Source organism: Carassius auratus, chromosome 4 (assembly GCF_003368295.1).
Source record: "Carassius auratus strain Wakin chromosome 4, ASM336829v1, whole genome shotgun sequence".
In the NCBI taxonomy this organism is placed as follows: Eukaryota; Metazoa; Chordata; class Actinopteri; order Cypriniformes; family Cyprinidae; genus Carassius; species Carassius auratus.
This window is the reverse complement of record NC_039246.1, coordinates 15997818-16025724: the sequence shown is the minus strand read 5'-3', so window position 1 is coordinate 16025724 and position 27907 is coordinate 15997818. Positions and strand designations below refer to the sequence as shown.

The 27907-nt window shown below is 36.5% G+C and overlaps 3 protein-coding genes across 4 annotated transcripts; 2 read left to right on the top strand and 1 right to left on the bottom strand.

Moving 5' to 3' along the window:
- The first annotated feature begins 79 nt into the window (after positions 1-79).
- LOC113060624 (smoothened homolog) lies at positions 80-7611 on the top strand. Its single transcript, XM_026229704.1, has 12 exons — positions 80-932; positions 1566-1774; positions 1850-2059; positions 2195-2367; positions 2579-2798; positions 2911-3034; positions 3115-3207; positions 3657-3765; positions 4085-4270; positions 4450-4598; positions 4765-4899; positions 5055-7611. The coding sequence occupies exons 1-12, from the start codon at positions 668-670 to the stop codon at positions 5645-5647; spliced, it is 2466 nt and encodes an 821-aa protein (XP_026085489.1). The 5' UTR covers positions 80-667; the 3' UTR covers positions 5648-7611.
- Positions 7612-9507: 1896 nt separating this feature from the next.
- On the top strand, positions 9508-16542 carry LOC113060606 (low affinity vacuolar monovalent cation/H(+) antiporter-like). Its single transcript, XM_026229671.1, has 20 exons — positions 9508-9636; positions 10546-10701; positions 11409-11512; positions 11650-11758; positions 11935-12051; positions 12144-12205; positions 12493-12672; positions 12841-13026; positions 13119-13218; positions 13672-13813; positions 13937-14120; positions 14276-14375; positions 14450-14568; positions 14665-14702; positions 14775-14893; positions 14981-15126; positions 15400-15494; positions 15594-15672; positions 15757-15865; positions 16255-16542. Exons 1-20 carry the CDS (start codon positions 9567-9569, stop codon positions 16326-16328), a joined length of 2289 nt encoding a protein of 762 aa, XP_026085456.1. The 5' UTR covers positions 9508-9566; the 3' UTR covers positions 16329-16542.
- Positions 16543-16653: 111 nt separating this feature from the next.
- LOC113060613 (kelch domain-containing protein 10-like) lies at positions 16654-26692 on the bottom strand. 2 transcript variants are annotated; one of them, XM_026229685.1, is made up of 10 exons: positions 26381-26692; positions 22170-22262; positions 20166-20387; positions 19919-20073; positions 19665-19813; positions 19454-19538; positions 19208-19274; positions 19047-19094; positions 18834-18973; positions 16654-18674 (listed from the first exon to the last, which is right to left on the bottom strand). In XM_026229685.1, exons 1-10 carry the CDS (start codon positions 26463-26465, stop codon positions 18465-18467), a joined length of 1254 nt encoding a protein of 417 aa, XP_026085470.1. In that variant the 5' UTR covers positions 26466-26692; the 3' UTR covers positions 16654-18464. The 2 variants fall into 2 exon arrangements, with proteins under 2 accessions (XP_026085470.1, XP_026085477.1); XM_026229692.1 differs by lacking the exon at positions 22170-22262 and having other exon boundaries at positions 26381-26684.
- Between the last annotated feature and the right edge of the window lie 1215 nt (positions 26693-27907).

Here is a 27907-nt window from a genome sequence, read left to right as displayed (position 1 = left end):
ATGGATTGCTTTTCCCCAGTATGAGGGGGATGGGAGGGGAACAGAAGTTTTTGTTATTTGTGTGCATGTGCACCCCCTCCTTGTGCATACCAGAGTCAGGGAAAAACGGATTCCTCTGAAAGTGTAAGACATTTTGGGATCACTGGATCTCAGGTCTCTGTCTGACGAGCAGATGAGTTTTGACAACATTTCTCGCACTGGCTTTGCTGTAAACTGGGGGACGCGGGGGCGCGCTCGAGGGGGACGGAGCGCGCAGCCCCAGGATCAAGTTACAGTCCCAGTCCCATACTTTTCAAGGCAACATTTTTTCCTCCATCACAAAAGTGGGGGATGGTGAACGCTATTTGGTTTCTTCAAACTTTAGAGTAACGAATACCGCAGCTGGGGTAAACTTTGTGCTGGAATTTAAACCGCAACTTTTGTTTACAGCTTTCACGCACCGCGTTTGTACGATGAAGAGATTTTTAATAGTATGTGAGAGAGAAAGGAGGCATAAAAAACTTTGGAATCGGACGAAAAGACATGTAGACAATGTGGAATCGCGAATCTAGGAAATACCCAAATTGTGACTTGGTTTGAAACCTTCAAGCGCATCGCGCACGAGCGGAGACCGACGGTTTGTTTGGAAACATTTGATGAAACATCGCTACATTGTTGGGTCTCCAAGATGTCCTCCAAGCGCCTCTGCTCCATTGTTGGAGGCTTTTGGATGCTTTGGATCTGGGCAGCAACCTCTATAATCGCCCAGGCTGTCATCTTGCACCCAAATGAAACGATATTCAACGACTTTTGTAAGAAATCCACAACTTGTGAAGTATTAAAATACAATACGTGCCTTGGTTCACCTTTGCCGTACACGCACACGTCTCTGATTCTGGCTGAAGACTCAGAAACTCAAGAGGAAGCCTATGAGAAATTAGCCATGTGGTCTGGTAAGTTACTGTTTTATTATGTAATACATATAAATGCATTTTTATTTCTACGTTCCCATTTAGAGACAATTAAATAATGTAGTAACTGTTAGTCTGAATAAAATCAATTTAATATCAAACATTTTTTTTTATTGTATGTCAGTTTTGTATTGTTGAATATTGCTTAACGCATTATGTTTGCAATGCAGTTCAAATGCAAATTGGTTGGAGTAAAAGAACATAATTTTTTTTGCCTTTAATATCTTGTTATTCATATTAAACAAAGTTAATTATAATAAATTATATGACAAGATACAGTTTTAAAATGACAGTTGCATCAATGCCATCATGTTCTTAATTTTCACAACAGCCCCGTAATGAGCAATTTAACCCCTTCCTCTCCCATTCAAACCTTATTCCCAAAGTTTCCTTTATTGTTCCTGAAAGTCCATTGCCCATGGGTCATTTCCTATAAATACGAAAAAGAAAACTACTGTACCAAGGCTTTAAATATCCACTAGATGCAGATAATTTTATAAATATCCTCATTTAACTCTATAAATATTACTTTGATAAACTATCAGATGTTAACCAGACAGTCAATGAGAATTAGACACTATTTTCTCAGACAATCTCCCAATCGCTTGTGCTCAGGGTTGAGAAATGCTCCTCGCTGCTGGGCCGTCATTCAACCATTGCTGTGTGCCGTTTACATGCCAAAATGTGAAAATGGAAAGGTCGAACTGCCCAGCCAGCACCTGTGCCAAGCTACACGCAAACCTTGCAGTATTGTGGAGCGGGAGAGGGGCTGGCCCAACTTCCTCAAGTGTGAAAACAAGGAGCAGTTCCCTAAGGGTTGCCAGGTAAGTCACCCATTTGCATACGTCCAAAAAGTTTGGTCTGGATTACACACGATGTGACCAAATTTTGACCTTCAGAATGAGGTCCAGAAGATCAAATTCAACACTTCAGGACAGTGTGAGGCTCCCCTGGTCAAAACCGACATCCAGGCAAGTTGGTACAAGGATGTGGAAGGTTGTGGGATCCAGTGCAACAATCCACTGTTCACGGAAGATGAGCACTCGGACATGCATAACTACATTGCCATCTTCGGCTCCATCACTCTCCTATGTACCTTCTTTACGCTGGTAGGTTAACCGGTGAAGACGGGGTTTTCAAAGTCTCAAGACTTTCTGGTGTGCAGTATTTCTGACAGAATCTAGCTCAGGTTTGGGCTTCAGTCTTTAATTTTGGATGTTATTCCTGGTTACAATTTCCCACAGGCCACATTTCTCGCCGACTGGAAGAATTCCAACCGTTACCCCGCTGTGATCCTCTTTTACGTCAACGCATGTTTCTTTATCGGAAGTATTGGATGGCTCGCTCAGTTCATGGATGGAGCCCGCAAAGAGATTGTGTGCAAAAGCGACGACACTATGCGGCTTGGAGAGCCGTCGTAAGTATGAAGCCAGTGGAAAATCCACAGGTCGGATTTCATTAAATTAGAGTTATGCTGCACATTACAAATATTGACTGTCAGGAACATTTGATAGCCAAAAATGTAACTGGACTGAACAATAATAATAATATAATTATGACTTACAGGAGAATATTTCAAATGAAATAGTATGAGTAATGACCCTTTTCCATGGTTTATTTTTCTCTAGATCCACCGAGACGCTGTCGTGCGTGATTATCTTCGTCATTGTGTATTATTCGCTAATGTCTGGAGTCATTTGGTTTGTTATGCTCACTTATGCCTGGCACACATCGTTCAAAGCCCTGGGAACCACCCATCAGCCTCTCTTTGGAAAAACATCATATTTTCACCTGGTCACATGGTCTGTTCCTTTCATTCTGACAGTTGCTATATTGGCCATTGCAGAGGTGAGGCTGCACTTGTTATTTTATTTTTTGTTGTTGTTTTTTTTTTTTTTTTTTATGGTTAATATCAGCATATTCAGAGTGCTTCATTTTGACTCTATGAAATATTCCACAGGTGGATGGAGATTCGGTTAGTGGCATTTGCTTTGTTGGCTATAAGAACTACAGATACCGTGCAGGGTTTGTTCTGGCTCCTATCGGGGTGGTCCTTGTTGTTGGCGGCTATTTCCTAATAAGAGGTGAGAGATATATTTTCAATTTGTTTGACAGTTGCACATGGCATAAAGACAGGGTTTCATCAGTGTGGATTGTTTTCTAGGGGTTATGACATTGTTTTCCATTAAAAGTAACCATCCGGGACTGCTCAGTGAAAAAGCTGCTAGTAAAATCAATGAAACAATGCTGAGGCTTGGTAAGTTTCAGATTCCTGTTTATATTTTTTGCATATTATACTGCTTGAACAGCTTTCATTAAGAACAAAATGATAACTACCCCAAATGTTCATTTAAAATACAACCCATATGAAAGTACAAATGTCAGTAATAAAGGTGTACAGTAAGTACACTGCAGCTGTCGCAATAATATTATGCTATTTTATTATAACATATATTTAATAGAAATACTTTTAATATAATAACATTCTCCACAAACAATGTAACACAAGAAGTGTCTGTGCATATGTGAATAGAGTAAATTTTCTCCACAAACAATGCATTGTACATATAAAGATATCCACTATACATAATATAGTTTACTTGCGAATAATATTTTTAGAGATTCTTCACCTTTTGATGTAAATTCTGTGAATCAGTGACTTAATTTACAAGAATGAGCAAATTCCATTTTTTCCCCATTTCTCAGGCATATTTGGATTCTTGGCCTTTGGTTTTGTTTTAATTACGTTTGGCTGCCATTTCTATGACTTTTTCAACCAAGCTGAGTGGGAAAAAAGCTTCAGGGAATATGTACTGTGAGTCTTTTTTTTCTATCATCTAGCATTTCTTGACAAAGTAGCATTTTATAGACATGTTTCTATAAAATGTGTTACCTTGTCCACCAAATATTTTTTAGGGGTGCACAATAAATATCGGCCGAAAATTAATGCGCATCTCATCAATAAAGCCAGTTCTCTAATCTGCTGTAAATTCCATCTGAGAGCCGGCTTTACTGACGAGATGCCCATCAATTATCGGCCGATATTCACCATGCACCCCTAATATTGTTTTATGGTTGTGATAATGTAGAGGGTTACTAATGCTGTCATGTAACAAATCTGGTTTTGAATACAGATGTGAGGCGAATGTCACCATTGCTCACCAGACTAACAAGCCGATCCCAGAGTGTGCCATCAAGAACAGACCTAGTCTGCTGGTGGAGAAGATCAACCTCTTCTCAATGTTCGGCACAGGCGTCGCAATGAGCACATGGGTTTGGACGAAGGCCACCATCCTTATCTGGAAACGCACCTGGTTCAGGTAGCTAACACACATACAGAGACAAATATGTTTCACTAATTTAAAAATGTTATACATTTTATAAAAAATATAAGTAAAACATAATATGCATTTAATATACATTTTTATTGAGATTATGTAATATTTTGTGTTTTAATAAATTAAAAATTCTAATGTGAACCATTTTCTCTCCATCCAAGAATCATTGGCCGAAGTGATGATGAGCCGAAACGCATTAAGAAGAGTAAAATGATTGCCAAGGCATTCTCAAAGAGAAAAGAACTGCAGAAGGATCCAGAAAAAGAGCTGTCCTTCAGCATGCACACCGTTTCTCATGAGGGACCTGTGGGTAAGCACCTCCTCATATATTCTAAAGATCATTTTCTACATTTTTAGGAGCACACTGGCACATAGATGACCTCAAAGCTAGTCAATCAGTCAAAAATGTAAAAGTGTTTTGCTTCTGTATTTTAGTCATAAATCAACAACATTCAATTTTTTAACCATTTGTACAGCGGGTATCAACTTTGACCTGAATGAGCCATCAATTGAAATGTCTTCTGCATGGGCCCAACATGTGACCAAGATGGTGGCTAGAAGAGGGGCAATTTTACCACAGGATATCTCTGTGACGCCCACTGGAACACCTGGTTAGTGCTCTAGTTCTTAAATAACAATTCATTGATATATATTCAATAGTTAACTTTAACCAGTGACCAGTAGTAGCTGTTTTTTTAATTAAACAAAACAATATGAATAACAATAAATTATTTACTATAAAAAATGAATGCATTATTCCCTACAGTTCCGCCTCCAGAGGAAAGAAACAAACTTTGGATGGTTGAAGCAGAAATTTCTCCTGAAATGATGAAAAGAAAGAAGAAGAAAAAGAGAAGGAAGGAAATACGGCCAACAGGTCCTGCAGTAGACGAAGGGAATCCTGCCTACCACCGAAGAGAGTTTGGTCCCAGCTCAGTCCCCCGTCTCCCAAAGCTTCCAGGTCACCGGAGTCTGGTGGCTAACCTTCGGGAGCAGCAGCGACAGCAGCAGGAGGAACGGGATATGCTACCTGGAGCATTCCCAGAATTCAGGCCTTCGTGTCCTCTTCCTTATCAGGAGAGGTATGGTGGTTTGGGATACTTACACAATAAACCCTCCAACCTCCCCCTTGTTAATCCCCTGACTCTACGAGATAGCATGCAAGATGGTTTGGGCGGCTTCCAGCAGTCATCATGGCAACCAAATGGGGTTTTCCGGTACCTTGGGCAGGAGGCTTCCGCGATGGATTCTGGCAGGACTGCAGTTGTGCCACGGGTCGATGGTAGGAGGGGTGTACCAATACACTCCAGAACCAATCTTATGGAGGCTGAGCTATTGGATGCTGACTCAGATTTTTAAATTTTAGTAGATGTTTGTGCAGTGAAAGGTGCTGGATACTCATGCTGAACAATGAACTTGGAGCAGAAGTGGTTTTGAACTGCTGTGCTGGCTCTGCTTGTCTAAAGGATAATACTTTTTTATGGAACTCTCATGAAAATATGAATTATGAACTGGATTTATTAAACATTATTAAAGAGTCATAAAGACATTTGTGCCTTCGACATGGATTTTGTAACATCCTACATGTGGTGTTCAGTTTGCTAGCTGAGCTAATATGACATAATTTTGATTTACATAATTCCCTTTCTTGGTTTGGAAACAGGTTAGTGTTTAAGGGGGCTTTATTCAAAAATGCCACATTATTGGGATCTTAGCTTAAAGAGGAATTGTGTAATTTCTGCAGCACTGGAGTTACCAAACAGAATCATACATTTTTTTTCCAGGTTTTCCAGTCTTTCAATAAAAAAGATAGACCCATCCAGAAGACATGCCATTACCTGAGCCAGCGTTGCTCTGTTCGCGTATTTGAATATGTTGCTTTGTTCAAATAATCTCTTGACCTGTAGGTGGCGCTGTCACCAAATTTGGTATTTGCCTTCAGATCATGATACTGATGAAGGTTACCAAGTTTGTTTTCAAGAGATTAAAGCACTAATCCAATTTTGGGTCAACATTGTTAACTTAATCTCAAAAGGATAGTTTGCCCAAAAATGAATATTCTGACAGCACCTAAGGCTACGTTTATGCTAGTGCCTTTTCAATTTAAAACGGATAACTTTTGCTACGGTTACGTCAGTCATTTATGCTACTCAAAAACTGAGAATTTTGAAAATGCTGCAGATCCTGTTTTAGTTTGAAAACTTTGGGGTTGCGTTTCAGTGTAAATGGAGCAAAATGGAGACTTTTGAAAATGATGGTGTGGTTGCCCAAATCCTCTCTGCATATCCTTGACGACCGTGTAAAAAATATCATGCTCATTGTTGTACACATATGAATATATAAGTAGATAGATTCCCAATTCGACCGCTCCAAGCACACAGACTATGGTTATATTATCATATCATATAGTTATATTAACCATACTATCTTATGGTTGTGTCTGCATGAATGGTCATGTGACATATATTTTCGGTTGTGTAGTGTAGACAGAGATAGTTTCTGAAACGCAGTAAGAACGCCAGTGTTGACAAGGATCATTTTAATTTTTTAATACTGATTTAAAATTGAAATGTACTAGTGTAAACATAGCCTAAGATTATAAAATATCTGTTGAAGTTGTTATTTTTGTTTTCTTTGCACACAAAAAGTATTCTCGTAGCTTTAGCTAAAACTAAGGCTGAAAAACTGATACCACATTTATTATTTTAAAGATGTGCTTACTACCTTTCTGGACCCTGAACATGGTTTTGCTTTGCTGTCTATGCAGGGTCAGAAAGCTCTCGGATTTCATCAAAAATATCTTAAGTGTTTTGCATTTGAACGAAGGTCTTACGGGTTTAAAACAACATGAGGGTGAGTAACAAATGACAGAATTTTCATTTTTGGTTGAACTATTGTGTCAGTGTCGTTATTATATTGAATGGAGCCCAAAAAAATATTCAGTCACTTCATTCACTCCTCTCAATGATCATCTGGTCCAAATTTGGTAAGAATATTTACTGTTTTCGAACAGGTTTTCCTGTCAGCCATTGGTTAGTCTAAGAGTCAACATGCTCAAATAAACATACAGTGTATGAAACAGTGTACAGATGGCTTATTTAAAGTTGCCCCTACATATTAAACTGGGATAGTATAAATTAATATTGAGTAACTTCATAGTCCTTCATAATAACTTCATAGTTTTTTCATAGTGGGCCTACAGGCCATTATATGACATTTGGTATGAAAAATTTTACAAACAAAAAACACAATCTGTACTAAATCAGTTGAAAAATCTCACAATTAAACTTTCTTGGCCACACCTTGAGAATGAACTTACAAAAGTCTTGGTAAAAAAAAATTGCCTGGTGCAATTACAAACAAGTCCACCTCTCTCATTCAAAGAGAAAAAGAGAATATAAAGGGCATTGCTTTTGTTTAAAAACTATAGTTGAAAATGGCCATGATTATGTAAGATTCTGTTTCCATTGACAATTATTTCTGTACAGCGCTATTACAAAAACTATTTTTATATTTTATAGTCCTATTGTTTTTTTTTCACCAGTTTTATTGTATATTATTTTAAACTGTACATACTTCAGATCACATTTTTGTTGCTTACGCCCATTGTAGTGATTTTTGTTTCATACACATGGATTTGCTTCTCGGTGTGAATTTATTTTTAAATGTTAAGGTTATTTACACATTTTATTATTTTTCGTTTTAAAATTTTCTTAGAGCGTTGTTAATATCTGTGTCATTATTAACAAACAAAGCAGCTGTGCAGCATTTTTTTTGCTGTCCTTCAAGAATGTATCCTTTTTTCCCATCACCGTTGCTGTTATTCCCTCATAAGAGCCGGTCTGTCCTTATCAGTAGTATTTTATTTTAGTATTTTCATGTGTGTTAATGATGTTTGCTATTTTCCTGCCATTCCATTGTATATATTTTTAATATTGACCTACCATTAATGAATAAAATGTACTGAAACCTAAAGGATTCAGATTATGTTGAATGCTTCCAGGTTATTTTCATTACGCATAAAAAAAGGAAATAATGTTTAGCATTACTGTATAGTATAAAAATAATGTGACAGTAATTTTTTATTTTGTAGAGAAACATAATAATATATATACAGACCAAAAGTTTGGAAACATTACTATTTTTAATGTTTTTGAAAGAAGTTTCTTCTGCTCATCAAGCCTGCATTTATTTGATCAAAAATACAGAAAAAAATTAATATTGTGATATATTATTACAATTTAAAATAATTGTTTTTAAATGTATTATATTTTAAATTATCATTTATTTCTGTGATGCAAAGCTGAATTTTTAGGATCATTATCACATGATCCTTTAGAAATCATTCTAATATGATGATTCATTATCAAAGTTGGAAACAGTTGGAACTGCTTCTTAATATTTTTTCAGAACATGTGATACTTTTTTAGGATACTTTGATGAATAATAATTAAAAAAAAAGAATCATGTGATAGACTGGATGTTACATGTGACACTGAAGGCTGGAGTATGATGCTGAAAATTCAGCTTTGCATCACATTTTTTAAGTATATTCAAATAGAAAACTATTATTTTAAGTTGTAATAATATTTCACAATATGTCTATTTTTTCTGTATTTTGGATCAAATAAATGCTGGCTTGATGAGCAATGAAAATTAAAAATAGTAATGTTTCCAAACTTTTGGTCTGTACTGTGAATATACAACGTGTGGACATGAAAAATACCCCACGAAAAGAATGTTTAAGTAGCCCGTTGAAAACGGCGGACTTGTCAACACCTGGCGTTTGTTGACGAATGAATCATGGCGTGAATGGTTCAGCGACTCACTTGTAAGGACAAGTAAAATTTGTCGCCACCTTCTGGCTTGACGTTGTAACCTTAAATAAATGTTTCGTCCAATCCAATATATAATAACGAGATTAAAGTTGTATCAATTACAGAATTATGAAATTAAAGATATTGTTTGGAAAATAACATCTTTAATCTCACAATTCTTTAATTGCTCATATTTTACTCCTGCAATTTTTACTTTTTTATCTATATATTATGACTTTATGTTGTTTTGCTATGACTATATTAATAATAATGTTAATAGTAGTAGTCTTGGTATGTCGTGGGTTCAGCTGGAATCTTGTTGACAAAATTTTTAAAAAAAGTAATGATTCCAAATTAATGAAGTGAGTGCTAAGAAGCGCGTTCACGGCAGGCGTGGGCGGCGCGCACAGGCCTTGACTACAGAAGAGCTGCTGGTGGTGGTGGCGCGCGATTGTAGCAGGATGGCGCACACCAAACACAGCATGTCCACTGATGTAGAGAGTCGCAGGCGACGGTCCACTGAGGGCTCAGGCGAGTATTACAATCTTCTTAAAGTTATTCAGAAGCTCAAAGAGACTTTAGTCTAATTGTGCAGTAATGAGAACTGTTTTAATATATTTTCTTTGCTTGTCTGCTTTGTTTGTTTTGGTTCCGGTGATTCTCCTAATCTATAGAAATTATTTAATTTCTTTATTTTTTACTCTAAATTAAAGACACTTTCACATCAGTTAGTCGTTTAAGTGAATGGTGACAAATAAGAAATTACTCAGATGTGTAGTGGGATTTTGGGAACGTGTGACACCTGTAAGGAGAGACTGATTTCACTGGTTCTACCAACGGCATTGATTAATGTTTTTTTTTATTCTACTGCAAATACAAAGTTAAAAACATAAGTGATATGCAAAAAAACAAAAAGGAAATATTTAAGTATTTACTTGTTTTTACTCTGTCACAAATTTAAAGGCCTTTTCCATACTTCTATTATCAATACATTGCTTAGATCTAACAAAAAAAAAATTATTTGCTTTTTCAATTTGTTTTTATTTATTGTTTTAAAGACATTGTGCCTTTTTCTGTTGGAATCATGTAGTATTGTGATCTTTGACCTCTAAAATATATACAAGCGTTTTAAATATAACAATTAATTCATGCTCATAGGAACATTTGGCTTATTTTGAAATATGGTACTATTTGTCTGTGGTTTAATTATTTTTATTGCTTGGATTTTTTTGATGATCTCATGCCATGATATCAATTAGCAGTGCAATAAGACACAGTTAATTCACTGATGTTCTGTGAGAAACTGATGTTCTTGTGACCATCAGGAGTCTTTCGTTAGTTCCAGACTGACTGGTTGGGGACTCCACCTAGTCATCAGATGACCATGAGAAACCTCTTAATCTGCCGAGACATTTCTTTCTTTCTCTGTATGACCTTTAGAGCCCTTCTGGGACCATGACCCCAGAAGCCGCCGCTGTAGCTCCCAGTGTGACAGATTGTGTGTAGCTGGAGCATATCTTGAGATCCCAGACACTCCTTCCCCCTGCACCTCCCAGTACCTTGGACACTACACTCCAAAATGCCTCTCTGCACAGAGTGAGTGTCTTCCTATAGCCTGTCTACTAGTTCATAAGTCAAAAATAGTAAAAAAAAAAAAAAGTTTCAGGGTTATATATAGTAACCAAAAATACAGGTTAATTTCGTAAAAAAAATATATATACATACACACACACACACTTACATTTATTATTATTAATAATTTGAATTAGTTTGATTCAAATTATTCAGAATAATATAAATTAATATTAATAGCTGATAGTATCTAAATTATCTAAAAATGACAATGAAAAGGGTTAGGAAATTACAGCATTTTTAAAATGTTCATAATATAAAGCAAGTCAAATAACTTTCTAACTATTTCTATATTTACTGTATAGAAGTTTATATATATATATATATATATATATATATATATATATATATATATATATATATATATATATATATATATATATATATATATATATATCATATAGTTTTTTTTTCTCTTTTCTAATAATGTCCCCCCCCCAAAATTGAGCAAAATATGCTTGAGATTAAGATTTTTGTTATGCATCTTTTCTTATACAGCTTCAATACTCTGCAAAATGTGTGAAGATATTATTTGTGCAAATTATATGCAAGAAATATTAGCTATGAAATTTGCCCTTGAAAGAACAAGCAATCACCATTTTTATTCCAAAGAATTACTGTAGACCTTTCTCCAAAAAATGATTTCTCTTTTTGTTCTTTTTTTTCTTCAGGGCATTCACGGTGCACAGATGATGTCTGGCAGGAAGCGAGCATCAGAACCACCATCCGCGCAGAAAACGAGGTGGAGGCACATAAACTTGCCAACAACTACAGGGTGTGTAAATATGAGCGCTTATTAAATATTCCCGTTTTAACAGTCAGAGATTTTTCCAGAGTGAGAGTGAAAATCCTTGGAATAACTGCAGGAACTGTTTCAAATGATTTGTTTATGTATGTATGTATGCATTCCAGTTTGGTTTCAGGAAATGGAAGAGTCATGTAACCGAACGACCCATTGAAGACAGGTCTGATGTAGTTAAAGAGCTCTATTCTGACCTCAACTATATCAAACACCATTCAGGTTAGAAAAAAATGAATGAGAAAATTAGATAAATCCCCAAAATCGCTGTATGTGTATATATATATATATATGTATATGTGTGTGGTTTTTATATTTTGACTTTTAATATACATTTATATATTTTTTAACTTTTAAATTATAGTGTGTTTGTTAACTGTGATGTTTCTACTCCCTAGGATCACTGGTCTCTGTTGGGAATGTGATCTATGTGTTGCTCTTTGGCTGGTGGATCTCCTTATTTTACTTCTTGGTTAGTCTGCTGATGTTTTGCACCATTGCAGGGATCCCATATGGTATGTCAGGGTTCTTTTGTAAACTAGTTCTTATTAATAGTCCATTCCAGTTGCACTTTATTCTAATTTATTCTAATCATATTTCATGATAGGAAAGCTCTGTTTGAAGCTGTCAGGTTATTTCTTATGGCCATTTGGAAAGGCATTACAGAAAGTAAGTGAAAAATCCGCAGAACTTCCCATAAACGTATACCGGTAGCCTATTCATGTACTGTATTTTTTCTTTTCTTTTTTTATTCTGTCACACTGTTGAATCGATCTGAAAAGCCTAGTTAGATAAGTTTCTCTTAATGCCTGCAGCAGGGCACATGACATTCATTCCAAACTCTGCGGTTTTCCACGTTTAAATCAATTTTGACTTCCAAGACTTCAGTGTCACTGATTCTAAATCCGAATGTGAATTCTCTCGGCTGACTGCACGTTTTTAAATTCTTTTTTCAGAGCATCAGCCTGGTGAAGAAATGTTGTATCAAATTCCCACATTGTGAGGCCATTCCGGAGGTGGATGAGAGAAAGGAGTCTTCAGAGGTGAAAGAGTCTACACCTCTGCTGCGCTCCGCTCCTGCGGTCACCGCAGAAATCCCTTTGACTGCGCTGCCTCCAAAACAGACTCGTTACTGGGTGAGACTTTCAGTTTTGAGCTGTTTATTAAGCTGATAGGCCTGTAAATCATTCTTGAGGTTTAGCAAGTTGAGGTTTGTTAACCAGAAGGTTTCTTGTTTGAAGACCAATGAGGGGTAAGACTACAATTTGAATTCCTAAATGGATATCTTGATGTTTTCTTTCTAGTGTCGGCTGAGTACGTATGTTTGGCTGGTGTTGGGATACCCCCTGCTGGCTGTGGTTCATTTCCTGGCTATCTTCCTGTCCTGGATGCTGGTTTTCACCATCCCGGTGTCAAAGATGAACGTCAGGACCTTGAGCATCATCCTGCTTATGCCACCAGAGGAGGTCATAATCCGGACTGTGAAAAAAGTAAGCATTATTCTGCTCTTTACATTAGTAGATTTAATGTTTTGTACTAATGGTTGCAATGTTTTAATTTTTTTTCCTTTTTTTTCTTTTAGCCACAAGGTTGTGAGACCAGAGTTCTGCTGTGCTGTTACCGTGCCTTTAACTGGTACTACTACAAATTTACTGTGGATGGGATCAATGTGTTTGCTGTCAGTATCCTTTATAATGGGGGTTTATAAAACTCGCTTACATAAAATGGTATCTTTTTTTATTTCTGATTTATTTACATTTTGTGAAATATACAGGGTGGGAAAAAATAATGATAAAATCAAGGAGAAAATAATCATGAAAATATAAAAAGATGTGTAAGAATAATACATAGTAAAAAGTAAATAAATATATACTTAATAAATGGTACACTAAAATGATTGGAGTAAATACTATTTTTAGTTTTTTCCGCCTTCAGATATTTTGCATTTATTTTTTTTAAATTGCCATTTCTTTGTACTTGTGAAACTGAGTGAAAATGCTTCTACAATTTTTTTTGGGGTGTATAAATAACATGTACAATTGGTACCTTTTGATAAATACATTTTGCTAGCTTTATTTTATTATTGATATGCACCACTTATTGTCATGGTAAGATCTTTAAAAAACTTTATTCAGATCTGTTGCCTCTGGTCATTATCACTCTGGTGATCGGCTATATAGACAAAGAGGATTATTATGTGAGCTCAGAGGCAAAGTTTGCCACAGCAGTGAGCTCTATTATCCCATTGTCTTACTACATTGGGATGGGGATAGCAAGGTAACATTAAAAATCCTTTTTATAATTTATATTACTTCTCTTACTACCTTTTACTAAAAATTATTTAAAATAATTGATTAAAAAGAAAGCTGAATTTTACTTTTGAGCTTTTTTTCCCTGTAGTATTTCCGCACAGAGTAACTTTGCAGTGGGAGCGGTAGTAAACGCCACGTTCGGCTCGATCACGGAGATGGCCTTCTACATCACAGCTCTGCTGCAGGGTCATCGCGCAGGAAGCAAGTGCTACGCAGAGATCGTCAAATCTGCTCTGACCGGCACACTGCTGGGCTGCATCCTCTTCATACCTGTGAGAGCCTGTGTGTGTGTGTGTGTGTGTGTGTGTGTGTTCCTGTGCTTCTGCTGCTGCTTCCTCACACTCTCTAAAAACCGCCACTCGTACAGTACATGTTGTACATTATAACATTTCCTCTAACAGCTGCATTCTGTGTGAGTGTGTTTTAGGGCATCTGTATGATCATCGGCGGCTGCAAACACCGAGAGCAGCGGTTCAACAGCAGGTCGGCGGGAGTCAGCTCAGCTCTGCTCTTTATATCAATAGGAGGTGAGAGGGCTAAACAATTCACTGCGTTAAGTAGAATGAATTATATTTGACCTTTCACCTCTGTCTGACCACAGGTGTTTTCGCTCCCACGCTGTTTTCAAAGGCTTATGGAAACTTTATATGTGAGGGCTGTAACAACTCGCCTGGTAACACCACAAAGCCCTTCTTATGTAACAACTGCCATTATGACCTGGTATGTTGTTTACTTAATAAAATTCATGTCATTCAAACATATTTTAATGATGCAAAGCACAGTAGTTAAATATATTGCCATGATGTTTTCCTACAGAGCGAAAACAACCGACCTCTTTTTTTGAGTCATATCGAGTGAGTATCTAAACGCATTTGTTTTACTACATAAAGACCTTTTAAATGTCTAAATGATGTCTTTGTTTTCAGGCCTTTAGTGTACACAATCTCTGTCCTGTTGCCTTCTGCATATCTGATTGGTCTGATCTTCACCCTTAAGACTCATTCGCATATTTATGATATCCACATCAGTGATGCCCACTGTCATGGTGCGTATTAGTGGATTTGCTTTTGGATTACACCATTCTGGTTGAATGTTGTTTAGTTGAATGTATGAATTGTTCTGTTTGTGTTAGTTGTTAGTGACCATGGCGCGGTGGTTCACTGGTCTAGAGCGAGAGCTCTTGTGGTGCTCATATTGGCTACAGTAATGATGGCAGCTTGCGCTGATCTCAGCACAGAGCACATCAAACCCATCATCTCCAACTCCAGTGTCTCACAGGTACATTTTTATTTTATTCTTTATTTTTTTAAATTATAATATATATATATATATATATATATATATATATATATATATATATATATATATATATATATATATATATATAAAAATATAAATTATAAAATAATTTCTAAAGGTATTTTATTTATAAAATGAATGTTTTTCCCATTTTATTTTTATTTTACAAATTAAATTAAATATCTCCTATGTACAGTCCCTATTCCTGCTCTGTATTTAATCTAGAATATTCACTCATTATAAATATTGCAGTATTTTATTGGAGTTACTGTATTGGCTATGGTTCCCGAGCTTCCTGAGATAGTCAATGGGATCCAGTTTGCTCTTCAGAACAACATCAGCCTCAGGTTACAATCATTTGGTGTTAAAATAGATGTGCATTTCACTGTGCATTTCCACTATGTAATCTGGATGTGGCTTTAATATGGGTATCTGTTATCTTGTAGCCTGGAAGTGGGGAGCTGTATTGCCGTTCAGGTGTGCATGTTACAGATACCGCTACTGATCTTGTTCAATGCTTTTTATGTAAGTCACACTCAAAAAAAATTAATAGTTGTTTCACTTACTCAGTTCTGCAGTGTGACACAAGTTCTTTCTGTTTTTCCCAAGGATGTTGGATTCGTTCTCATATTCAGTGATTTACACCTCTGGGCAAGCATCTTCAGTGTTATTCTGGTCAACTACATATTTATGGATGGAAAGTCAGACTACTTCCAGGGTAAGTGTTATTAGTATTATTGGTTTGTACATCATTTACACACCCTCCTGTAACTGTACTATAGCTTTATGTAAGGAACAATTTACTTTCATTGTATGAAAAGAAAAGCTTAGACATTCTACTATAAATAACTTCTTTGTATTCCATTGAGGAAAGTCATATAGGTTTGATAACATAAAATGTGTGTGTGGGCTAATAAAATAATAATATAAATTTAAGGTATAATGTATCAACTAACGTGTATCAGTTTTTTTTGTGAATTTTTCTTGAGCTTAAGACTGTTAATAGCATCATTAAATGTAATGCAGTTGGTTTAGGCAAGTACAGTTAGTTCAGGCTGCATTGTTACATAAAATAGTTATTAATAACTATTGTTTTTCGTTGAACAGGAACGGCTCTGGTGGTCGTGTACCTTATTCTTCTGGCTTTGTATTTTTTTGCACCTGCTCCTCTTGGATGTTGAGAAAAATGACTTTTTCCTTGTTATTTTTTTATTGTTGACATGTTTGTAGTGTTTCTGTGTATTCTTGTCTTACATATATATTGTAAAATTTTGGATATTTTCCAGCATGTGAAGCATGCAGACTCTTACTTGTGAGCCGGTTAGAAGCTGGGAGCGATTTCACTGTGTTTACTTGAAAATGCATAAAAATATTTTACATTCACCCCCCCCCCCCAAAAAAAAAGATGTCACATCAAAATTAAACTAATAAAAAAATGTTGTATTCCATTCATGAACTTTTCTTGAACTTGTGTATGTATGAATAGCAGAGATCCAATGCAACCACCAGTTTGAACAAGTTTATTAATTTTTCAACAATAAAACACAAAACGGGAACACAAGTTACAGGTAACGGGTGAGTTTTGGACATTTGCTGCACAACTGAGGAATCGAAGTCCAGCGAAACCCCTAGTCTCAAAAAAACACGAATGTAGGGACTCCCGTCACTCCATGCAGACGGAGTGAAAATGTTCTCTGAAATAATTTCTGGAAATAAATGTGGAGTTGTCACTGTTTGCACATCGCCCGTATGACAAAGCACCCTTAAATCCTGACCCATGCAAACAGGAATCCAGTCATGCAGAAAGAAAATGGCAGGTAGGCACATAATATGGGCATGTATGTGATCTAATCCCAGAAAGAAGCTACTTCGACAACATAAATCAAGGGGTTGCAATTGTGAATCTTTTAAAATTTTACTCCATTACATCAACTGCTGGTGGCTAATGAGTGTAGTTAAATAAATGGCCATGAAATGTAACCGGTTAAATAACCCAAGGCAAAATGCATTAACTCTGAATTCAAGATGCTGAATATGGTTTTTCGACCAGAGATGTTTTGAATTCAGAGCTTTTTTTTTTTAATAGGTCAGCATAGTAAAAGATGCTCCGCTACATTATTGCTAAATGATTCAGTTTTTCTGTACAGGTATACACAAGGCCCAAAATATCATTAGCACTGCACTGACCATAGTTTTAAATTTAAGTTTCATTTACCGCAAATATATCAAGTGCTAGAAAGCTTGATGAAAATAGTAAGTGTGCGTCTTTGTTGTATTAGAAATTCAGGTCAGCTTTTTCTAGAATATAATTTGAGTTAAATAATAAAGTGCTTTTAGCAAGGCTTTGTTTAATTTAGCACATTATCACATCTTGCTCAGTAAAGGCACTACTAGATCAATTAAATGTGTCAATGTGTCAGTTTAAACATTTGGATGAGGGATGATTCGATTTAAGGAAAACATTTTATTCAGTAAAAGCATGAAAAGTTAATTAAGGAGCACCTAGTTCACAGTGATGGAACGATTGGTTTACAAAACTGGATGAAGCATGGGAACAGCTCTGCTATGACTGTACAGCTTTGTTCAAACATTACTCGGTCTGGTGTTTGTGCCTCGAGTGCAGACCAAACTGCAGATCTAAGCAACAGCATTCAACCTAAAAATCAACAATCTCTGTCAAAACCCATTTTGTTAAAACATTCAACTTTTCAACACTGTTTTGCACCGTATTCATTGAAGTAAAACCTTAAATCACAATCCCAAGCATCAAAAGTTCTGCATAAGTCTGTTCAGATATCCAAACAGTTAACTGAACCCCGATTACATCACTTCTGATTGAATATTCATGCCGTGGTGTGGTGATTCATAAAACTTAAATAATTATTTGACAGGAGAGGAAATAGAATTAAGATACATCAGTAAAAACAATATCACTACTGAAGGCCAATAAATAATAATAATACAATCTCAAGAAGAAGAAGAAAAAAAAAACAGCTTTTCATTCAGGTCACTGACCTGTAGTGTTTGAGAAAAGAGCCTTCTACTGGATATTTGTAACTTTTGTATTGATTTTCAAATTATTAAAAGGTGCATACGCAAAAACAAAGGCATCCTACAGTTTTTGGTTTTAAGGCGGGCTGTGTTAGGATGGAGTGCCTTAGTCGATTCTGTTCCTCTCGTCCACAAGCTGGCTTCAAGTGCCGTCGTCCTGCCCATAATGAGCTTCAAAAAATGAACGAAAACTAAAACTTAAATAAAAAGGTACACATATAGTACATAGACGATCTGTCTCTCACACTCAAAGCTCCCTCGCCTCTTTATTTCAAGCGTTCAATGAGTTCCTGGGTGAGGCCCAAGTTTAGCAGCTGTATCGGGGTAAGTTGGGCCAGGTGTGGGAAAGATTTGAGCAGACGCTCCCAGCACAGCTCTAGCAGACTGGGCACTACCAGCCAGATCTTAAAAAGGGAACCAGTCCGCTTATTCTCATGGATGTTCACCACGCCGCCGTGGATGTACATGCAGCCGGCCTGAAAGATAAAAAAAAAAAAGACGTTTAGAATGATTTTAGACCCTTACCTGTGTAAAAGAAACTCTGTTAACTCTTAGAAAATTGTTAACGCCATTAACAGCAAAATAAATGTAAATGTACAGAGAGAACAACAAATAATAATAATCCCTGAGCTGACCGGGGTAACAGCAGCACAGTGGAAGTACGCAGGTTCAGGCATCACTGCAGGTAGTTTATTCCACTGAAACGTCTGCAGATTGATTTTCCACAGGTCGTCTAGTATTACTTCACCATTGTAACCTCCACATATAAATACATCTGTCACAGAGAACAACAGTGATCACACACGGAGCTCTACAAAGTAACTTAAATTAGATATTTACATTATTACCATTTTTGATTTGCACACAACTATGACATCTCCGAGGGGCTGGGTATCCTGTGGGGGAAAAAAAAAAAAGCACAGAGTAAGCATGTAATACAAACACTCACAGTGTGCTTTCCATTGTCAGATGTCAAATGTATCACTAAGATGGGAATTTCATTACTAACCTATTCTTTCATGAGGCTTAGTTGTGATTTCCTCCCAAGAATTTGTTTCAAGGTTATATGCATGTATCTGATACAAACATTTGGGACAACGGTCATTTAGAATAAAATTTGTAAAACAAAATAACCTGAATGCATATGACAATTGAATTACACAGAGATGTTTCAAGAGCAAGGCACATTAGTTCAAGTAAACAAATGAAGTCATGTAACACTGACTAAAACAGTGATTCATGGAAACGTTTGTACCTTGTCTAATGGGTAGGAAGTCCAGGAAGTTCCCCCTCCTAGAATATATATCCTCTGTCCATCATGGGCTATCTCGTGCCTATATCTACACAAAACAAATTTAGAAGGAAGTTTGCCATATCTCCTCATAGACTGACATTTTATCATCAGACAGCATTCAGAAATACGTTTAGTCATTTAAAATAAAATGAAAAGGTCAAAAGTCACTTACCGCTCCTCAGGCAGGTCATCTGGAGGGTTGTTGGGTTTCAGATGAATCCACTCACGTGTCGTCAGATCCAGTCTGTGCAGATCTGTGCTGTAGATGTAGCCTGTCGTACCTCCAAATACATAAAGGAAGCCGTTGATTATGGCCATCGCCTGCAAAACAAATCAAGGATCGCTCGATTAATCAATGCAAGTTAGTATGCTTACTAGTTCACTCACTTTTCATTAGTGGGTTACATCATATCAAGGCTTTTGTACCTGTCCATATATTCGATTGGGTTTCTTGCCCCTGCAGTTGAGGAGGGACCAACGTTTGTATTTAACATTGCAGACGTGAACATCATTCCCATTGTTTTCCCCAAACGGGATTCCGGTCCCGCCAAACACAAGCAGGTTGTTTCCGTGCAAAACAGCTGTTTGATGTACACAGAAGATGGTCATATACCTAAAATACCTAAAAGATGTGTGGCATTTCTGCCTTTTCTCCATCTCTATCTCATGTTACCTGACATTGAGGCCAGTTCAGTAGGCATAAAACCCTCGGTGCGGATCTGTTGCCATGTCCCTGTGGCGAAGTGGAACCTCCACAGCTCCCTGAACAGTGGGTAGTCTTCGTTCTCTGAGCCACCTGATTCGTCGTAGTCAGGGTTGTATCCTCCAAACACATAGAGGTTGGTGTTGTCAGCCACACAGCGATGGCCGCTCCGGGCCGGAGGGGCTCTGTGACCTACAGAGACAGACAGCAGCCTATTGATGGCGAGGCAAAGATAAATAGCTACACAGCTCAGTTAGTGGCGAAGATGAGATGTCCTCACGGAGTATCTGTATTCAAAAGGTAGAAGGAAAGATTTAAGATGTGAAAAAAAAATGATATCCAATGTTTGCTGCTGTTTTTGCACTGTAATTATTCGAGTAAGCACAATACAACATTAGTGGGACAGCTCTTGAGAGAAAATGGAAGATTAAAGACATTAGAGTACACAAAGTCACCTGTGAAATGAAAACTGCTATTAGTTTAGTTATAACACAATCATTATAATTTTTTACTAAATTTGAAAACGAGCATTTGAAAACAAATTTTTTTACCTGCATTTCAGATATAAATTAGATGAACACACTCAATTTTAATTAGATTGAGAGTTATAGAGTGAGCAACTCTAATCCACCCATCCTACTAGAAATGAATACTTGAGGCTGTAAATTAAAACAGAGTAATCTCAATCTCCAACCAGATTTATTCATATTTAATGCAGCCAAATTTTATAATGGGATGCAAATATGGACAGCTGTGAAAGTGACTCGATTCAGGAATCAGGATTAGCCTTAGATGAACTTCCTTCTCTAAAGCAAAGCTTCAGAATGTGCACTTTTGTACTTCACATATTTGTTCAGTATCAGATAAATACAAAAGAAGAGCATACATATAGGTAACAGTGACCCCAAATTAATTAACAACAACTAGTTCAAATCCGCATAAGCCCTCATTTATTGGCAACCCCTAGTTAATTAAGCTATATCAAAGAAGCTATGGCAACTGACTCCAAACACAATGCAGAGATACACAAACAGGATTTTGGAAGAAACAACTGTTTCTAAATATATGCTTTTATTTCTATTTATTAATATAGTAATATTAATATTATTATAATAAACTATATTTACATTATATATTTAAATATACTTTGTTTATTATGATTTGCATAATAAACAATATTTAATAAATACATATTGATTATAGTAATAATATAAATAACATTTGTCATATAAATGTATACATATTAATTTATAAATACATGTATTAAATATTATTAATATGAAAATGCAATACATTTTTAAATATATAGGAACACATTTTAAATTTTAGAGAGTGAGGGAGAGAGAAATATTTAAATGTAAAATATTATAATTTACCAAAGGGGCGAAAGGTATTGTAACATTTGCATACTTTTTTTTTTATTTTGTCCCAGTGTGCAAAACTTTGATAAGCTTACACCCAACTTGGTGGATTCATCTTTTGAATCTCTGAAAAGAATTGATCTAAACAGTCCACTAAGTCTTCTACAGCACGTGCAAGCTAGCAACCTCACCCTTGCAAATTTCTTGCCAGTGTATTTGCCTTGAAACCAGGAAGCTGCACCTGAGTGAAAGCACCACAGGGAAGAGCTAATAAGGATGGGAGGGAACTGAAAAAACACACTGACACAAATCAATAAAAATAAAAAGAACCAATACATCTCACTCACAACCAGACAAACACTTTGACCCTTCCCGGTTTTTATTTTCTTATTTAACACCCAAGCCATCCTGCCCCAGCTTTGCCCCCAAAGAAAGCAGAAAGTTGCAGAAAGAGTCCTGGCAAAAGAGTGGTGGTCTTTTCTATTTTCACCACAGTGAGGAAAAGCAGTTTTGAAGAGAGGTAGGATGGGGACAGCATGGGGACACCTCCAAATTTGCCATGTGGGTTTTCTTTTGGAAGTTCAGATAAAGGCGGATTTCGCCTATTACCCACCTTCTCTTAAAAACCTGTTAGGGATCCGTAGACTGGGGCAGGTCTGGCCAAGGAGTCTTCGAGCTTGTACCCAGGAAACTCTCTTCTTAGAGCCTGTTACCACAATCACCGCAGTCAGACAGACAAAATAACAACAACAAAAGGACAATGGCAAAATGAAGGACAACATAAACAGACAAACTCCCTGCCCAACACTCAAGGGGTCAATAAATGGGTTTTGGGAATAGAGAAAGACTAATGTACAATAAAGTGAATTGGTATGTCACATCTCACGGGTCAATAAAAACTTCTGCACACGTTCCACAGTTTAAGTAATCTGTGCAATAACCAAGAAAAACCTTTAGAGGTGCATTTAAAAGGACCACAATATACTTAAAGATGCCATAGAATGCAAAAAACACTTAAAAAAAAAAAAACACTAAAATGGTAAAAATCCACTCACTCATAGTTTTATAATTCCCAAAAAATCATAAATAGTCTCTCCACACGAGCAGTTCCAGACTATAGCCCCTTTCACATTGCATGTCGGTCCCAGAAAATTGCCGGGTCGCCTTGTGTGAATGCAAACATGTCCCGGGATTGATTCCGGGATCGATCCCGGTTTGGGGACCTAGTAACATTGCTGGGATCAGTCCCAGAACTAGCTCTGTGTGAACAAAAGCCTGATGATGCACGTCATCGTGCGACACTTCTACCAGGTGTTTTGAAGGGAGATCAACGTTCACAAAAAAAAGTGTGTGCAAACTGTAATGAATCAGAGATCAGTTAGCTCATCACTTTCTGCGCTGAAGCTGAGATCGTTCGACAGCTTAAGTAAAAGTACACGAAAACGCTAGGCACGTTAACATTACACGTCACATCCTGACATCACTTGTCATTACGGGACCAAACGAGTTGTGTGTGAATGCACGCAAATATTCCAGTTAATCATTGACAGTGGGAAAGGGTCAAAATCTTGCGACCCGGGAACAATTGCTGGGAGACATTAACCGTGTATTATCCGGAATCGCAGTGTGAAAGGGGTTTATGACGACATAGTCTGTGAAAGTGTCACCCATTTGTGACTCTCTCTGCCCTATTAGCAAATACACAGCCCTGAGTGAAGAGCTGCGGCCCGCCATTACTGTTCTCTTGCTGTAGCTGCTGGAGGTACAATGTCAGTGCCAAAGAGTCATGTGCTGGGATGCACCAACGCACATAGGAGTCTCCATAAACCGCTGAGGACCAGCTCACTGGCATTTAAAGGGCGTTTTGGCTCAAACCCTAAACGTGGCAATTTCAACAAGGTATAAAAAATTATCTTTGGGGTATTTTGAGATTAAACTTTGCATACACACTCTGGGGACATCAGAGAACAATTAAAAATATTGTATCCATGCATTCTATGGCACTTTTAAGAGTTCAGTGGCATGTAAAAGCAGCATAAAACAGACTCAGACGTAAAGCACCCGGACCGTAGGCTAAACGTCTGATGTATATGGGACACAAAAGCAGAAACACTTCAGGAGAGTCGAAGATGTCATCGGATTGGCTGAATTCTACAGGATTTCCCTGAGTTTTGGGGTCTGCCTTTTTTTTTTTTTTTTTTTTTTTTGCAAGGATCCATTAAATTGATCAATGATCCATGACATTTACAAGGTTACAAGAGATCTTCCAAATAAAAAAATTTTGTTCATCTGAAGATTCTATTTATCAAAAAAAAAAAAAAAAAAAAAAAAAAAAACCTTAAGTATCACAATTTAAGCAAAATTATTATGGTTTTATTGCATTTTTGATTATAAAAATGTTGCCTTGGTGACCATTAGATACTTTTCAAAACATTGAAATAAATAAAAAAATAAAAACTAGGGATGCACCGGTTGACCGGCCATAAATTGGTTTTTGGTCTTTTTTGGGCCGATTTTTCTGGAAGTGCGCCCACTTGCACATACAACATTGTAATCGTTCGCTATGTCATTTGTGTGGAAATATTTCGAAAACTGAATGCGGATGCTAAATGCGGATGTCTGAACCATCTATGTTTGTATTAAATGTAGTCTACTTACTGTGCAGTTACTGCTGTTAATTTTCAGATGGCTATGGTTATTGTGGTCAATAGCCAAAAGCCAGTTTTGGCCTATTAAATACCAAATAAACATCTTGTTTATGCACACTCTCCTTCTTTCTTGTTTGTTGCTTAAAGATTAATAAATAAATAAAAATCGGAAATCGGTATCGGCCAGTTTGCTTATGAAAAATCGGTATCGGCAATGAAAAATCATGATCGTGCATCCCTAAAAGAAAACATTGTCACTCAAAGAGGGATTTAATCAGGGTCTCCACACAATTCAACCAATTAATTATTTTTTTTTTTTTTCCTAAGCGTTTCTAATTACTGGAAAGTGATTTTTAAAAAGGCATTTTACAAAGACTGGCAATTTGTACACACACACACACTAAATATTTAGAGATTAACAAAAATGTATATTTACTTACAAACATATATCATTTTTGTATTAAATCAATAACTTTTCCCGGCCTGCGCAAAAACAAATCCTAATATTTACAGCTTTTCCATGCCCATTGGAACTCTGTTTAATGTACTATGTTTGATACATCTGAAATGAATTCAATGTTTGGAAACAACTGAAAACACACCGATAACTGGTTTGCTTTGGTTTAAGCATTTGTATTGGCATCTATTGGCTCCACAGAAAGCAAATGATAGTTGCACACCAGTGATGTTTGACAGAGCATTGCTATGCATTTGCTAAAACGTTCGGGGTGGTTAGAAGTCACCCAAAGTGCGAGAACAGACAGTAAGCCCCCTCAAAAGACAACCCGAAGATGTCCACTGAAGACATGAAAACCACCGGCCACCGCAGCACGTATTACTATTGCACCAAGCAAGTCACATGATTAGATTTGAGGTTTTTAAGATTGTCATATGCAAAACATCATCCGAGGGAAACATTTACAATAAACCAGCTGCCTCCACATGAGAAGTGTATTGTGCAAAACACTAAACAGCCTCAAATTATATGTTAAGAACAACCTTTGCAATCCATTTAACTAGGGCTGCACGATAGATCGCATGCAATATTTAATGCTTGTCAGTAAAGACGGTTCTGTAATCTCCATCACCTTTTTTAATCATTCATCATATATAAACAGGAAGGAGGATACAGATGGCTAGATCTGTAGGCTATGAGATGGGCGGTTGAATATCATTAGATGTCCTAAAGCGACACTGCAGCACTGTTTTAAAGCATTAGAAACAATTGCTGTGCGTGTCTTACAGATGAAAGATTACACAATGACTTTGAGTAGAACCAGACTGGGCTTTGAAAGAGCTGGGCTTTTATTTACTCTGAAATTGTATTTACCCATGTGCTGATCTGGGGCACAAGTGAAATGCATCCCTGTATAGACTATAGACATTACACTAAACACGGAGTAATTCTGTGTAGAAGTCTTGCCACATCCATTCTTTTTACTCCTGGTGTGCTTTAAAAATCATTTAGTCAAACATGCAAACAGAATTTAGCTTTGACATTTAATCTAGAAATATAAATAAACATTTTGGTTACAAATTAGCCACATTTATTTAGTAGATCATTATGCTAACAAGTTCAAAATGACTGCAAACAGGTTTGTTTATTTATGGCTGAAACAAATTAAATCTGGAAACCAAATGGATAAGCTAGAGTTAAAGCACCAACTTATTATACATTTAAATATCTATTTTGGCACCTTTCGTAGTATATTGGCACTTGACAAACTGATCAAATAGTTGATAAAAAATAAGGAAATGCTATGTTCCTATCACTTCATTACATCGAAAAAATAGGTCTGACAGCTTTAACGTTAACATTAACTAAAATGCAAATGAACTCGTCAAGCTAGATCCACAAGCTATCAGTAATTAATGCAACTTTTTGATAGACAAACTAACATAAAATGACGACTACAATGCACAAACTTTTTTCAAATATATTAAGCGCTAAACATAATAACAACAACATGTGAATTTGTAAAGTTTGTAATCAAAACAATGCCATTAGCAAAACGGCTAGTGCTAGATGCTAGCAGCACTAGAGATGTGAAATATAAAATAACTTCATTTCGTGGTAAAAAAAAAAAAAAAAAAAAAGCAAAACAAATGGGAGTTTCTTGAAGAAATAGTGTTATTTGTGTGCTTAATTCAATCTGTTAACGGAGTCCTCACTGACCTGCGGCTCTCAGCGGAGGCCTTCCAGACAGCCGCTCAAACTGATTGAGTCTGTCCGGGCTGTGCGCTTTTTCTGCGGCAGACATCGCTCCAGAAATCACGCTGATATCATCCACCTACACGCACTCAGACGACGGGGCTTCCTTCAACAGACAGATGCGGACCGCAGAGCATAACTCAGCCCATTCTCCCCTGGAAGAGACGTTTAAACAGAAATGGATGGACCTGACCGGATCTCCTTTGCAATGAACGTGAAGGCAGAAACGCAGAAAACCTTCAAGATGGCCACAAAAAAAAACACACAAGCTATGAAAACAATCAGACATAATTGGATGTTTTTATGCCTTTCAAATTAAAAGACTTCATAACAAACGTCAAACTTTACAAATAATGGATCCAAAATGTAAAAAAAAAAAATGTAATGCTGACCCCAAAATTTCCAATCTAAAAAAAAAAAAAAAAAAAAAAGCTTTAGCTTGCTGCATAAACTATATTTTGAAATGTAATGTTAAATGTCATACAGTACATTAATTTCTAAATGAATTTAATGTATTATTCACTAAACCTGCAAAATAAGGACTTTTTATTTGGGGGGAAACTGAACAACATTTAAGCAAGTTTTTTTAAATTTTATCTGTGATTTTGCATGAGAGACACATTTATACAAGTAATGCTGGTGCTTTAAGAGCTGTTGTTCACTAGTATAGTCTTAAGTGAACTGCTCATGCATTTTATTTTATTTTTGACTTAACTTGAATGTTAATCTCTCTCTCTCTCTTTTAATATTTAGAGAAGGGATGAATTTTTAGGGTCAAATTATTAATTTGAATATCTCCAGCAAGATTATTTAATTGCACACAAACTAAAAAAAAAATCTAATTCAAAACTGTACTTGCTAAATAATTTTGCATATTGAGAATGGCTTAGATAGGCCTATATTTGAGAGGGGACTTATGAATTGTAAAATATTTTCACAACACAACTGCAGTCTGACAGTGCAATTCAGTCAAACATCAATATGAGACATGTCTTGGCGTGGTTATTTTTGCTCACGCCTCAACCAGCTTGTGTCTCAGCTGAAAGTATCTGCTCACATTGAGTTGGACTGATTACAGAAAAACAAATGTCTCTTTCCTAAACTGATAAATGGTATCTGTTACTGCACAAACACCCTGTTTGTATCAAGTTAATGTAATACTAATGTAGCCTAACAAAGAATTAATTATTCAACCCCATATTTACAAACTGTATATGTGGTTAAATCGTATACTTTTGTATTTATTTGTCTCTGATGAACATAAAATGAGATTAATGAGAGGAGCATGAAAACAAAACGAGATCATGGAATGCAGCACTATCAAGTGCTGAATAAACAATTAACATCAATTAAACTATTATTATTTTGATGTTAGGAATCACTGTCATCAAAATAAGAAAATTAGCAAAATGACAGAAAGTGTGCTTTACTGTTACCATGGTACGTTTTAGTAATGGAGGGGGCGGAACTGTGTAAAAATGTTGATAATTG

Coding starts and splice junctions, on each gene's coding strand:
- LOC113060606 (XM_026229671.1), top strand. CDS start 9,567: ATGGCGCACACCAAACACAGCATGTCCACTGATGTAGAGAGTCGCAGG. Junction 12,206..12,492: donor TTGGAAAGGCATTACAGAAA/GTAAGTGAAAAA, acceptor TTCTTTTTTCAG/AGCATCAGCCTGGTGAAGAA. Junction 14,894..14,980: donor CAGTGATGCCCACTGTCATG/GTGCGTATTAGT, acceptor TGTTTGTGTTAG/TTGTTAGTGACCATGGCGCG.
- LOC113060613 (XM_026229685.1), bottom strand. CDS start 26,465: ATGTCTGCCGCAGAAAAAGCGCACAGCCCGGACAGACTCAATCAGTTT. Junction 19,275..19,453: donor CTTCCTACCCATTAGACAAG/GTACAAACGTTT, acceptor TGTTTGTATCAG/ATACATGCATATAACCTTGA. Junction 18,675..18,833: donor ACTGTGCTGCTGTTACCCCG/GTCAGCTCAGGG, acceptor TTTATCTTTCAG/GCCGGCTGCATGTACATCCA.
- LOC113060624 (XM_026229704.1), top strand. CDS start 668: ATGTCCTCCAAGCGCCTCTGCTCCATTGTTGGAGGCTTTTGGATGCTT. Junction 933..1,565: donor GAAATTAGCCATGTGGTCTG/GTAAGTTACTGT, acceptor GCTTGTGCTCAG/GGTTGAGAAATGCTCCTCGC. Junction 2,060..2,194: donor TATGTACCTTCTTTACGCTG/GTAGGTTAACCG, acceptor AATTTCCCACAG/GCCACATTTCTCGCCGACTG.